This window comes from Rattus norvegicus, chromosome 2, assembly GCF_036323735.1.
Source record: "Rattus norvegicus strain BN/NHsdMcwi chromosome 2, GRCr8, whole genome shotgun sequence".
NCBI classification, from domain to species: Eukaryota; Metazoa; Chordata; class Mammalia; order Rodentia; family Muridae; genus Rattus; species Rattus norvegicus.
Genome location: NC_086020.1, coordinates 217,697,787 through 217,713,216, shown reverse-complemented (window position 1 = coordinate 217,713,216; position 15,430 = coordinate 217,697,787). Strand labels below are relative to the sequence as shown.

At 42.8% G+C, this 15,430-nt stretch overlaps 1 protein-coding gene across 28 annotated transcripts in view; it reads right to left on the bottom strand.

Moving 5' to 3' along the window:
• The window catches only part of Camk2d (calcium/calmodulin-dependent protein kinase II delta), a 263,575-nt gene extending 248,682 nt beyond the window's left edge, over nucleotides 1-14,893 (bottom strand). For 27 of the 28 annotated variants that reach the window (XM_006233285.5, XM_017590604.3, XM_017590613.3 and 24 more), the window contains exons 1-2: nucleotides 14,380-14,893; nucleotides 12,705-12,799 (exon numbers count right to left, since the gene is read on the bottom strand). In XM_006233285.5, coding sequence (XP_006233347.2) covers nucleotides 12,705-12,799; nucleotides 14,380-14,444 — 160 coding nt within the window. In that variant the 5' untranslated portion in view covers nucleotides 14,445-14,893. 28 annotated transcript variants of the gene reach the window in all.
• Between the last annotated feature and the right edge of the window lie 537 nt (nucleotides 14,894-15,430).

Below are 15,430 nucleotides of genomic sequence, written 5' to 3'. Positions count from 1 at the left end.
TCAGGCAAAGTCATTTGCCCACACATTACACAAAATAAATAAATGAAAAGAAATTTTTATAAAAAAAACAATTATAAACTCTGAAAAGAAATAAAAAATAACAAAAATCCTATCAGTGCTTGTTCAGAAAGACATAAATATGTCCCTTTTTAGTTTTTTTTATACTTTTCTAAATTCTACATTAGTATGGGTATCTAATACTATAAGTCACTTTAAATGTATTTAGAAAAATTAATAATTTCTTTTCAGAAGTATAACCAAAGTTTATAATTACATTTTATAATTTATAGTTTATAAATTTTAAGTTTATAGACACGTTTTAAAGTAAGCATAATAATGTGAGTTTAGCAGTCCTGAAATGGGGTTAAAAGGCATGAAAATGCTACCAACACCCTGAGATTCCACCTCACTCCAGTCAGAATGGCTAAGATCAAAAACTCAGGTGATAGCAGATGCTGGTGAGGATGTGAGAAAGAGGAACACTCCTCCATTGTTGGTGGGATTGCAAGCTGATCCAGCCACTCTTGAAACCAGTTTGTAGGTTCCTCAGAAAATTGGACATAGTACTACCTGAGGACCCAGCTATACCTCTCTTGGCATATACCCAAAAGATGCTCCAACATATAACAAAGACACGTGCTCCACTATGTTCATAGCAGCCTTATTTATATTAGCCAGAAGCTGGAAAGAACCCAGATGTCCTTCAACAGAGAAATGGATACAGAAAATGTGGTGCATCTACACAATGGAGTACTACTTAGCTATTAAAAACAATGACTTCATAAAATTCTTAGGCATATGGATGGAACTGGAAAATGTCATCCTGAGTGAGGTAACCCAATTACAAAAGAACACACATGATATGTACTAACTGATAAGTGGATATTAGTCTAAAAACTCAGAACACCCAAGACACGATTACAGACCACATGAAGCTCAAGAAGTAGAAAGACAAAAGTGTGGCTGCTTCAGTACTTCTAAGGAGGGGGAACAAAATACTCACAGGAGGAAATATGGAGACAAAGTGTGGAGCAGAGATTGAAGGAAAGGCCATCCAAAGACAGCCCCACCTGGGGATCCATCCCACATGCAGTCATCAAACCCAGTCATTATTGCAGATGCCAAGAAGTGCATGCTGACAGGAGCCTGATATAGCTGTCTCTTAAGAGGCTCTGCCAGAGCCTGACAAATTCAGAGGTGGATGCTCACAGCTAACCATTGGACTGAGAACGAGGTCCCCAATGGAGGAGTTAGAGAAAGGACTGAGGTAACTGAAGGGGTCTGCAACCCCATAGGAAGAACAACATCAACCAACCAGACCGCCCAGAGCTCCCAGGGACTAAACCACCAACCAAAGAGACACTTGGAGCAACCTGTGGCTCCAGCCTTACATGTAGCAGAGGATGGCCTTGTTGGACATCAATGGGAGGAGATACCCCAGTGGAGGGAGAGGCTAGGGTGGTGGGGCAGAGTAATGGGTGGATAGGTGGAGGAACACCCTCATGGAGGCAGGGGGTTAGGGAATGGGATGGGGGGTTTCCAGAGGGGAAACCAGGAAAAGGGATAACATTTGAGATATAAATAAAATATCCAATAAAAAAATTTTTTAAGTATAGGATGTGTATCAAGGGAACTGAGGAAATAATTGGTGAATCAGCAGTTACTTTGTGAAGTCTGACATAAAGCACCAGCTCCCTGCCGCTGAGAGGCAGCCTATCATGCATTCATTCCCTCCCTCACTTCTCCACTCCGTCAACAGTGACAAGTACTTGTGATGTTATATTACAATCACCACAGCCTGCAAATTTTAAGATAAATTGAGAATCTCCACAGGGAGCCTCACAACTGCAGCATATGTAACTTTCATCGAAGGGGAAATGGATGGTAAGCAATTCAAATGAGGAAAGACTGGGGGCGACGACACCTCCCCCACCCTCCCTGCCCCCCACCCCCCCACCCCGAAATGTCATAGGGGAGGCAGCATCTGACAGCATCTGAGCTGGGTCTTAGAGGAGGAAGATTTCAACACCATTTGGAATGCTCACACTTGACATTCCGTGGTCAGGGTGGTGCCAGACCTCCCTCTCTTCACAGTAGTCTCAATTGCCTGTACAGCTATCTCTTCCTGGTCTTAAAGCGCTTCCTCAAAGGCCTTATCTCATAACAGACCTCTCACAATTCTGTACTCTTCAGGTTGCCTTCCACCCCAGTAGAGCTGGAAGTACTAGATCAGAGTCACGCCAGACCACTGGAAAACACAGACATTAGCATTGTGATTCATAATCGTAGCAAAATGACAACTAAGAAGTAGCAATGAAAATAATTTCATTGGGGAAGGGGGTCACCACAACATGAGGACCTGGATTACAGAGACCCAGCCTTAGGAAGGTTGAGGACCACCTTACTAGAGAATAGAAAGTCTCTACTCTGTAGGCAAGAAGTTATCAAGTTACTCAGAACAAAGTCACTGCTGAAAGGTCAAAGGGCAGATTGAATAAGAGTGTGTGTGTGTGTGTGTGTGTGTGTGTGTGTGTGTGTGTGTTAACAATGTAACAATTGTCAGCCAGAATGCCTGTTTGGGAAGCTATTGAAAAGGGATGTAGCAAGAGGGAAACTGAACTCCAATTGGAATGAATCGTTACAAACTAAAAAATGACACAGAATACTGACAGAGAATACCCTGACGTGAGGTAAGAAAAGGACAAGCACAGGCACTTGGAATGTGGGAGAAATCCAGACACCACTCAGGGAAGAGAGCAGTAGTAGATGACACACCTTCTAAGCACAGTCCTCTAAATATCACAAACTGTTTCCCCCATCAACCTTCAACTTAACTGCAAATAGCGTAACACGACTTAACTCAGCCATGCACAGAATGATATTTTTGATAAACTTTCTCTTGCTATATCAATTTTAAAAAAAAAGAGAGAGAGAACTGGAGTTTTATTTCCATGTTTGTGTGTGTGTGTGTGTGTGTGTGTGTGTGTGTGTGTGTGTGTGTGTGTACGCACTCGAGTACACACGCGCGCGCACGCAGATGCCATGAGTCTAGAAGAGATCCTCAAATCCCCTGAACAGGCAGGTGAGTCACCCAATGTGAGCACTGAGCCTCGAATCCCAGTCCTCCTGCCTGCTGAGATCTTCCTCCAGCCCTCGTTTCTTAGCAAGCCCACTTTATCTAAATTATCCTTAATTTCTCAGTGTGTGCACATCATATTAATAAAATTTCTTCAAAACTATAGGGGGAAAAAAACCACTTTACTATCAAGAATTCCAAATACTTTGTATCTTTTGAAGGTCTTTATGGAAAAGGTCAAATGGTATTTTTATTGCCATTGTTGTTATTGTTGTTGTTCTCTTTCTTCTTGTTATTATTAATAATAATAATAATAATAATAATAATAATAATAATAATAATGTGTATGTGGCTGTGTGAGAAGTCAAAAGACAACTTCATGCAGTTGCTTCCCTTCGTTCACTTTTACATGGAGACTAGAATCAGATCAAACCTAAGTTACCAAGCTTGTGGGATGTGCACCTGTCACCACCCAGACATCTTGCCAGGTCAAAATAATACATTAATACATAGAAAAATAATGCCTTTTAGTCTTTAATTCTATATTGTACAACATAAAATAAATTACAATTAACCTATATACTGAGTAAGTTTTCCATTACTGAAGTTCTTCCAGTTAAATTAAAAATAAGCTGAAAGGCTGATAGGGGGTTTCACTCCTAAAACCCTCAGGGACAGTATGACTCTTGGCTTGAGAAGGGATAAACTTGAGCCAGGAACTCACAGACAGCTTCAAAAGTACATGAAACAGCCTAGTCACAGAGCCAACTAGAGGATTTTTGAGCACTTGATTACTGTTTGGAAATTAAATTATACGTAACTGTGTATACCAAAATTCATGAAATAAAAAATCCAAATCCCTAAGTAATCTAAAAACAGTTAAGAGCCTTAAGTAGAAGGATTAACTGTTAACCAATATTGTCATCATGTGTCATCTGAGCACCTGTACTCTTCCTGCTACACCTATTTTTACAATGTACATTGAATATAGCTTTTTATTTCCTTTTAACTGCCGATAATGAGTCTGACACACTCAATGCTAATATTGAAGAAGAAACTATGAGCAACAAAACATCTTCCTTTCCTCCCTGGTCAAACTGAAAACTAGAACGACCTCCTGCATGCATGCCTTTCACTCTTCCTTTGGTTCAGTAGCTGTTTTCCTCTGCAGTAAGAAGTGCACCATTTGGAATCCTAAGAACTCACGGCTGAGTCTCACAGAGACTCTTCCACAGTCACTTTCCCAGCATTTGGATAGCATTTCCCAGGGTATTATTTTTCCTTCTAGAAAGTAACACAGAGTCGTCTGAAACTTTAACTTGATCTTACGTTACCATGGCAATTAAAATGCTGTCTTTTCTCACAAGTTGGAATTCTAAATGTATTTTCCAAGATGTACCACTCATGGCCCTCGAGCCCATGGAAATGTAGAAGTATAAGATGTGGGCCTTCGGATGCAGCCACATACATACAAGCAAATACAGAGGAGTTCAGTTCTGGGTGCCAGAGGCCGGTGGGGTAGAAAAATGGAGAATCAACCTTCAGAAAAAGAGACTGGCTTGAAATACTCACTCTACCACTTCGTTTTTTTAAAACGAGGTCTCATTCACGTAGCCCAAGCTGACCTCTGAACTCATACAGGGGTAAGAATGGCCTTGAACTTCGGATCCTTCTGCCCCACCTCTCAAATTCTGGGATTACAGGCCTCCGCTATCATGCCTGGCTTATCCTAGGGCTTGCTGCATAAACTACAGTCCCCCACCCCACCCCATCCCCACCTTCCTAGAGGCCTTAAGAAACTTATGCGGAGGCCACAATACCTACACAAAAGAAACCTAGCAGGGAATGGATTTGCACCTGCCTCACATACAAGGCGCTCTTTTAATAATGCTAACAGCATTTTATGTTTCTAAATCATTACTGAAGATGGCATTATTGATCAGGAAAGTAACAAAGTATCTGAGCTCTGCAACTGGATACAGCCATTGATGAGGTAGGTTCCCTACAATTGCGTACAAGAGTAACAAAGTAGCAGGAAAGCGAGCTCTGCAACTGGATACAACCACTGCTGAGGTAGCTTCCCTGAATTTGTGTGCAATCACAGAATACATCATAACAGGAATCTGAGCAGTTCTGTCAGCTCCAAACCGCCCTGCTTTGCTTAAAGTGGTTTCATCGCAAAGGGCTGAACTGCATATAGCTCAGGGGTAAAGTTCTTCTAGACTAGTGTGCTCAGGGGCCTGGGTACAATGTCCAGTAGCACAATAAAATAAACAAAATAGCTGGGTGTGGCATATACATCTTCCACCCACTGAGGAGACTAAAAGCACAGCCTTTGGTCTGAAGCTGCCCTGAGCTTCTAAGTCAGCAGGGGCTATAGAGTGAAATCCTGTCTCAAAATCCCCTAAAATGCAACAAATAAAATAAAACGAAACCAGATTGTATTTAAAAAACAAACAAACAAACAAACAAATGTCCAGTGTATATGTACAGATAATTCAATAACTCTACTGCAGAAATACAATGTCATTTTCTTTTTAATCAGATATTTCATCCATTTCCTCAAATTGCAGAGTCAGGTTTAGGGGTGGGGACTTGTGACTTTAAACCTCTTTAAACCTCCACTAAGAGAAACAACGTTCCTTCATCTCCCCAGGCAGAAATCATCTTCTCCTCTTTTAAACACTGTATTATGTCACTCCTGTTGGACCGTAGCGTACTGTATCGTCTATGACATCTATCTAAGTCATCGTTAGTTGCCTTGTACTCTGACGGCTGTAGTCACATTCAAAACGTATTGAATGCTGATTTAACTAACCCATATGTGCACATTTATGAAAGGAAGTGAACTGTAAGTTGTCAATAGATAGCTAGGTGGTAAGAATTAAAGCCTGCTAATGTTCCACTTGGTGTATCTCGGGGCATTGCATTAGATGTGCTGTAACAAACTGACACAGATCCTTATGTAAACAACTGTAAACTAATTGCCAGTGACATATAAGAACATTGTAAAGACCACTATTCCCTAACAAAATGGAGGGAAGGAAAACTGCTATAAAAAAAAAGTATTCCAATATCAATGGCCATCTGAAATGGCTCAAGGCAAAAAGTTGTAAGGAAAAGATGTCAAGAAAGCCCCAGATACACCATGACTAACATAAAAATGATTCATAACAGATTATTTACAAGATGAAAAAATGGTTTAGTAGGTAAAGGTGCTTGTCACCAAACTTCCTGATGACCTGAGTTCAACACTCAGAAACCACATATTGAAAGAAGAGAAAGAAGAGAAGCCATTCCTGAATGCTTACTTCTGATTTACAGATGTACCTGCCTGTTCCTGGATGAACTAACACTCTCTCTCTCTCTCTCTCTCTCTCTCTCTCTCTCTCTCTCTCTCTCCCTGCCCCACCTCTCTAAATAAATAAAATATACTTTCAAAGATAGCTTTAAAAAGATAACTTAGTATTAAATTTTCATTTTGATTTCATTTAATATCAATGAAAATGAAAGTGTTCACCTATATGTATAAACAAAGGTCTTTTTGTGGGTGGGCAGTCTCTCACAGTCAGGGAGATAGAGAGTATTTTTAATATTACAGAAGGGTACCTGACATCACACCGTTTATTAACAATCTGTCTTATTGTTAGAAAGCAGGAAATATTCTGATTATCTCCTGGATGCAGATTAAAATATTTTCATTTTTTAAAGTAGTTTGACTATCAGCAATAATCTAATTCACTTGATAAGGAAAATAAACGTCCACTGTTAAGGCCTGCATAAGAACACACAGATGACTATAACTGTTCTCCAGACACCATAGGAGTAACGCATATGCACGTTACTCAGAGACTGGCAGCAGGCACAGGGCCTGCACTGGTTCAAGCCAGATGGGGTCTCAGCACTGAAAGGGGATGGGGACATGGGCTCCCACCCCTAACCAAGAAGCTACCTGCAATTGACATCAGCGTGCGCGCACACGCGCACACACACACACACACACACACACACATACACACACACACACCTCAAACAAAAGTTTGTAAAAACAACAAATCAGAAGCCATAATATACAAGCAAAAACTAGAAAGACAAAGTAATCTGAGGAGAACAGTCTATGCAAACACCCTTGAGTTTGCTCTGTGCGGGCCATCTCTCCCTTGGGCCTGGGGCCTACCTTTAAGAGCGGTTCATATACCCGGTGAAACGCCACTGAAGAAAACTAATCTTTCTCTTTCAAGCTTATCTTATTGTGGTTTGTTTAGGGTTCTTGACTGTTTGTCTGTTTTCTGAGAGAAGGGAAAGGTACGATTTTGATGGATGAGGAGGTAGGGAGGATATGGTAGGAGTTAAAAACAGAAATTGTGATCAGAACATATCATACAAAAACATCCTTTTCAATGGAAAGAGAAATGTGTCTGGAGAGAGAGAGAGCTCAGCAGTGAGGACCACTGGTTGTTCACGCAGAGGACCTGGTTCAGTTCCCAGCACCCACATGCTGGCTCACAACCATCTCCAACTCAAGCCTATGTGAGAGCCTCTTGTATCAGATTTCATGTGCTGTACACTCACACCCAGGGGGAAAAAAGCTACATTAAAAGAAAACAACAACAACAACAAAAAAAAAAAAACTTCTAAAACAAAGTAAGAATAACTAAACACAGAAATAAGATACAAAGTAATTTGAATAGCACATTCTAATACAGGATAAAAGCAACTTTCAATTTTTTCCTTTAAATGTTGTTATTATTATTATTATTATTATTATTATTATTATTATTATTATTGCCATTTTGGTGTCACTGTTGTTCAATTGGTTGCAAGCAGCCAAATCAGCAAGGTAGACTTGGAACTTCATTCACTCAATCTAGTCTCAATTTTACTTCAGAGTCAAGAAAGTAGGCATAAAGTTGGGAGGCTCAGATCACTTCCTTAAGTGCTTGATCTCAAAAACAAAAGCAGCAAGCCTCAACTTTGACCTCTTTCTTAAAGCAAAACAAAAAAAAATTACTTGGAGTATATGCACAAGAGTGAACTTATATACACGGTCAGGTAGCCTTCTAAGCTTCTACCTTGTGCTCTACTAACATTATGAAATTAGGAATAAACAAAATCAGCATAATAAAATTAAAATGATTTACTGTGTTACAGGAATAATAGCTTGCTAAATTCAGCAATGAAGTAAATGTAAAAATAAACTCATATCGCATGTTTATTTCAAGCTTATAATTAATTTTTCTTCTACAAAAACAGTAACTTAGGCATGCCAGGTAGAGTAGTAATAAAGGCTTTCTAAGGATGAAAACACACAGCATAAAGAAGTCATCACCCCTACTGAGAAGTTTTAGAATGCACCATCTACCACATGAGCTGTTTCTGAGGGCCACCAGCTTACTGCTGTCTTCACATCACCTAGTGAGAGCTAACTGCTCTAACCAGGCCTAGATGATAAACAAAACATAGACCGATGCTGGAACAAGTTAGCATTTGATGGATACTGCCTAACCTAATCTTCTGAATCGAAATGATAGACTAATACCTACAATGAACACACGAGACACACTCCACCGCCCCTCCTCACTCCTTTCTAAGCATGTCTAATTAAAACAGGTTTCCAGAACTCATAATTAGATACACGATATCAAACGTTGGCCACCCTTAGGACGGTTTGCAAAAAAAAAAAAAAAATTAACAACTACTAACTTACAGGCTTAGCAACACAAATAGAGAATGTTCTGCGTGCATACGCAGATGAAGACAGCGAAATTCTTCAACAGACTCTGAGTTTCCCAGATACGGTGTGTGTGCCCACCAGTGACAGCGAACGCAGCCAAAGCTGTCTGTTCTGTGGAGAGCCTGTTACAGTCTAGGCGCAGCAAACACCCTGAGTGACAGCAGAGAGATGCAAATCTTTGCAGGAATCCAGCCAAATGTTTGCCAGTTCCCATCCTGGCCCAGGGTTCGCTAACAAATGCACTTTATCTTTTTGTCTGTTACAACTAGAGAACATTAGCTGAGGGCAGATAAGACAGTGAAAGGGTAGTGTGTTTGAGGTAGTGTGTTTAGCATGTGTGAGGTCCCAGGTTAAATTCCCAGCACAAAGAGGATTTAAAAGAAAAAATTGAGCAGTAGAAATTTCCTTGTCTTTGAAATGCATAGCCTTAAGGATTGGATTTACAAAGGTGTGTCATGTCAAATAATATAGACAAAAGTTTGCACAAAAATTTTCCACTCTCCAAAAGTGTCGTCGGAGCTCCAAAAGATTACTGGGGGGGTGGGGGTGGGGGGGGGTTAAACATACTATATTGCATTGGACTCTATATTTATCTTTGAATGTTTCTCATTATAAAATGTTCCTATAGGAGAGCTATCTCAAAAGCTGTTGCCTGTACATGGGATATGTTCTTCTAGCTGGGCTGCCTTGTCTGAGCTCAGTAGGAAAGGAAGCGCCTATCTTCCCCAAGACTTCAAGTACCAGGGTTGGGGGATACCCAGAGGGGCTCCCATCTGATTAGAGGAGAAGGGGAGGGGAAATGGGGTAAGGATTGTGGGAGGGGTGACCAGGAGGGAGCCAGTGAGTGGGGTGTAAAAAATAAAATAAAATTTAAAAGAAATACAAAAATTAAAATGTTCCTGCAAAAAAAAAACTTCAGACTAGATTATTGTAAAAGAAATGTTATTACAAGCAAACTTAAATTATATATTTTTTAGTATTTACTCATTTTTATTTCATGTGTGTATATGATTTTCTTGCATGTAAGTTTTACCACATGCATGCGATACTCATCAAGGTCAGTAGAGGGCCTCAGATCTTCTGAAACTGGAGTTGTAGACAGTTCTTAGCCACGTGAGCGCTGGGAACCAAACCCTGGGTCTTCTGCAAGATCAGCAAGTGTTCTTAACTGCTATCCCATCTCTCCAGCTTCCAAAATTTATACTTTAAAATACAGTCTCTAAATATACTTCATAAATTTCAGCATGTGCTTGTTCTCAGCAAGAAACAAAGCACGTAACTACTTTACAGGTGACCACATTTTACCCAGGCGCTCTGTCTGGAAGCCCCTCAGTGTTCTCAGTGCTGTCTACCTGTGTTACATCAAAGCTGAAAGCACAGACTTTCCTTCAGATAATTTGTAATTCAATACGGGTACAACTGAAACAAATGTATACACTACAAAATAAAGCTATTCCACAATAACCATCTCTAACTGTGTGTTGATATAAACTAACGGTGCTGAGCATTTTGTAGGAAATACCATACTCTTTGCATATAGTTGTAGTAAGTACATTTTCAGTAAGTAAAACTGGCAAGACACCTCATGAGACTCATGGCATAAGTCTTACCATTTGATTGACGAAGAATCTGAGATCTTAGGAAAGTATAAAATTGGATCGATTTTATGCACCTAGGGTCTGAACCACTATTTGAATTGGGTCACATCGGAACTGTCACTAGTCTACAATTTGCACATGCTTTCATATTAAGTAAGACCTTTTACATCAAGTAATGTGCAATTTGATTATCACCACATTCCCATCATATAATATGGAAGCTGATATTCACTATGAATACACTCTGTAGTAGGCTCTTCTCTGCACTCTACATGAAGCCAAACAGATTCATCAAACCGACACAAGGAAGGATTCTACCTCAACCCATTTTACAGATGAAAAGATTGAGGTTCAGATTAAAATGAGTACACTGCTTAAGGTCACCTAGCTAGCAGGTACAGAAATCAGGACTAAAAGCCAAAGCTTATCACTCTAGGACAGAAATATTCTATATTAGTGGGGGGGTGGATATAGAACAGAGAAAGAAGCTGGAGCCATAGCTCAACAAATCAGGGATATCCTTGCTCTTGCAGGATAGAAGAGCTCAGTTCTCACTACCCACACCTGAGGGCTTACCACTATGGGGAAATCTCTGGTCTCCAAGAGCACCTGAACACACACACACACACACACACACACACACCTAAAAATAATAATAAATAAATAAATAACCGAAAATAGCAAAGGAAGACAACCAGAATGTCCCGTGAGACAGGACGTGACCTGTAGAGGCTTAGGGAGAAGAAAGTGCTGGAAGCCAATCAGGTCAGTGTGGTCATCTCTCATGGAGGAGAAGAGAAGGAGCAGAGACAGCTACGCCCCCAGTCTGATAAAAAGAGCATGAGACGAAATGGATACAAAGTGATGACTCTCATTAAGAAAGAGTGAAGTATCCAATTCATTTGCTCTGAGAAGAAACTTAAGCCATTAAAGGACCTGAAAGGCATGGTAATACCCCTGCCCTCTCCCCAAAAAACCTGCCAGCCCACCATTGCCAATCTATCACACTGGAAGAAATAACAATCACTGGGAAAAACCTGACTCGATGTTTTCAGTCTTTCCCTTAAACTGGCATTTATGCTTCTGCCTCCCCTTGCGATTCTTAAAAAAACCCAAAACCTTCCGATGGAGTGGAGGCTCGAAAGGCAGATGTAATTAGCATAACACGCTCCTCATTCGTTTTCATGCCACGACATCGTGGGGTTCCTGGTCAGTTTACATACATAGCTCTTTCTCAGAACAACAGCAAATCAGACGAAGAAAATGACAGTGGAACTCTATCCGACTGAAGAAATAAGCTGAAACCTAGAGTCCATCTTCAAAGTAGAGTTTGAAAATCCATTTACCGGAGCGAAGGGGATGGTGCCCCGGCATCCTTAGGTGGCATGTCTTAAAAGATACATTCGGTGAGGAAAAGTAAGTCTAATGGAATTTCCTCTCGTACTTAAAATAAACCAGGTCACTGAGATGGGTCTGCACTATGGTATTCTGTTTCTTTTGATTCCAGTTTAATTCCATCAAACCATAAATTCCCTCGGAAATGCCGTAGACACCTCAGTCAGTGCAATGCCAGAATCTCGGCATATGTTATTTTGTTTGATTCTAGACAAAATAATCATAATCGCAGTCATCATAATGTGGGCACATAATGTGGGCTCCGTGTTGTTGTTGTAACTTATGTCAACAGCCTTCAGGATGAAGTATCTGTGTGGCTGTAAGCTGAAGGTTTACAATAGAGTGCATGATCTGGTGGGAAGTTGAATTCAGGAGACCAAGAAAAGGCCTAGCGTACACATAGCAAAACCAAGGTAACTTCCTAGATTACAACAACCATCTCTCCCCACTTCCCAAGGCCACTGAAGTTAAATATACCTCGATGTATTACGTTCAGCTGTAACTACACCTGTGATATACATTCAACTGAACCATGACCCATTTTTTTTTTTTTGTCTCAAAAGTGAAAGGCAATTATGACAGTTAGGAGACTTGCCTTTTTTTTTTTCAACCTAAGATCCTTCTGAAAGGATCTCAGCAAGGCCCCTCATGACATTTATTTGCTTTGCAACACATTTATTATATTACTGCATTTCGATAACTCATTGATAACAATTATATCTTTCACTTAACTCACAAAGTAAACAGACCACGAGGCCTTTGGCAAAGATGAGCATGTAATATGATGCCTAAGTCTAAAATTCAATTATAATTCCATGCTATAGTTAAAGAAAGACACCAACGACTCACACAGCAAATACGAAATTAACATATATAAATAAGTGCGGTTTAAAATACCCACCCCTAGCAGAAAGCTTTTTGGTGTTGATAATTTTGGCAGCATACTCTTGTCCAGTAGGGATTTTCATGCATCTTCTCACCACTGAGAATGCCCCCCTGGAAAGCAGTAATTAGCAATCATCAGTATAATCAGATCCAGTATCCACTTGCAAACTCACAAATCTGAGCAGTTTGATGAGTCTTTAGCGATCTGTCAAGTATCAATATAATAAAAAAGCATCATCTAGGAAATGAACGAATCTTCCCTGCCGAACCAGATCCTTTCTAATGTTGTGGAATAAAAGTAATTTTTAATTGACTGGAAACAAACAGATTATTAATCAACAAAATAGAAGGACATGCCAATTATAACCACTCTTGTTTGCACATGAAATTTGAAAACAATTTATAATTCACACTCATAAAACACCAAATGCTCATGGCAAACCCTGCAAAAAGCAGAGACCGGGAACAGAAGAAAAAAAAAACTGCTGCATGTTTATTTCGGTAGAAAACACAATTAACGTGGTTCCAAGTGAAGTAAATATGGCGATTGTTTTCATTAAAACATAAATCTCGAGCTCACTGGTGTGCTTTAACAGGTCCTGGGCTAAGGTGATTTCTCTCTGCCTGGTTTGGGCTGGGGGAGGGGAGAGATTTGAATTAAGCTGCTCTCCCGACATGTCTGCATGTTTCAACAGCTGATCATCTATAAAGATATCATTTTCGTTTGATTTAAAAAATGCTCACACTTCCTTGTATGCAACTGTACTAAAAACCTACAACACACACACACACACACACACACACACACACACACACACACACACACAAATGCATCCTTTCCCTGATAGTGGAAATTAGCGATAGAAGGACTGGTTTGGGATTTGATGCTTGTTACCAACACTCCCGACTGGGTCTCTGGTTGTCCCTGTACGATCTTCAGTAGGTACCCAGTCCCTCTTTAACATCTCAAAGTACTTCTGGCACTTCGGTGGAGGAGGTCCTTTTTCAAAGGCTAGGCTACCCTGGGGAAGCGCTCTCTCGGGCTCCAGGGCTTTTCTCTCTGCCTAGATAAATAAATCCTCTCAGAACCGAGGTACACGTAAATCCTAGAATGATGGTGAGCGAGTCACCTTAGTGCAAAGAAGGATAGCGGATACAGGGCAGGGACGTGGGTTCTGTTGGGTGGCCTTTTCCTGGACGGAACAACTACTTTGGATGCCGAACCAGACTCTCCACCAAACCAAGTTGAACTTTCGGCATCGATAAACAAGGCACCATCTCTGAGAACTAATGCTCATTAGCTCATCCTAACCTGTATCAGACCGCAGATACACCGCGGGCTGAGCAAAAGACATCTACAGAAAAGGTGATAAATGTTGCATTTTACATGCAATCTCCTTTCCTCCCCGAACACACACACACATTCACACTCGCGTGCGCGCACACTTCTCAGGATGACAGCTACAACTGCAGAGATCGTAAATTCACTAAGTCTCCAGTGGAGAGGTGGAGGACCCGAGGAGATGAGCTGGGGATTCGGGGCACCCGCCACACTAGGGCAAAGGTTTCTCCCCACTGTGCCCCACCCGCACCAAGCCATGGTCCGTCACCCCGCCTCGGCCCGCGGGCTCCCTGTCCCCACGGGGGAGACGAGGGGTCGCGGGGAGGAGGTGCCAGGCAGGGACGCTTACTTTCCGAGCTCCTCGAAGAGCTGATACTCGTCGGTGAACCGGGTGCAGGTGGTGGTCGAAGCCATGGCGGGGTCTGGACAGTGCGACGGGCGACACGCGAACAGACGCGGCTTCCCGGGACTGGCACCGCCGCGCTGTCACCCGGGGCCGCCCTCACTTTCCTTGTCCGAAAGTAGCTCGCCGGCGAGGGAGTGCGCGCAGGGGCGGGGCGCGCGGGGCGAGGTGGCCAGACCAGCCCGAGCCGCGATCCTTCTTCCTCCTCCTCCCGCCGGGCGAGCGCTCCCGAAGGGGCGGGGGGGAGGTGTCAGGAGGGGCTGCCGCGGTCACCGAGGCCGCACGGAGAGCTCAACGTAGCGCCCGGGGTGGCGGGCGGCAGTGGCCAAGAGTGAACACCCAAGGGGTCGCTCCTGCGGGCGGAGGCGGCGCTGGTGGCCTGCGCTCTCTCCCCACGGGGCCGCAAGGCTGGGAACCTGCGGGCGACAGAGTGCGCTCACTCGGCTCAGGCGAATCTGGCAGCCGCGGCTCCTCCCCGGCGCCTCCTCCCGCCTCTCCCCGCCCAGCGAAGCCCCCTCCTCGCCAGCCCCACACCTCCCTCTAGCGACTCCAGCCGCGTCCCTCCGGGCTGCTCTCCCGCAGCCGTCTAAGGAGACCGGAGGGAGGAGATGTGCAGAGCCCCGGGGAGCGCGCTTAAGGGGACGGGACAGAGATGTCGCAGTGACCCACGAAGGGACGGAAAGATGAGGGACAACTCGCAGCTCCCACACCCGGGATGTCTCTACCCCGGCAGTGATGGCCGTGATGCCGGGGAAACCGAGAGCGGGATGCAACCCTTGCATCTGGGCGCGGTTCGTGTTTACTGCTCCCAGACCCCAGCCCTACGTCTCCCGGCTCACAGTGACTACCGGGGGCTGCCAGCCCTGGCCACCTCTGCTTCGCCTGGCCGTCCCTTAGCTAGGAGCAAGGATGGTCAGGGCACCACGTTTCGATTCAGTTTTTACTTTCACCTCTTCGCCCTCCTCTCCCGTTGTTTTCCCAACTAGGGCGATCCCCA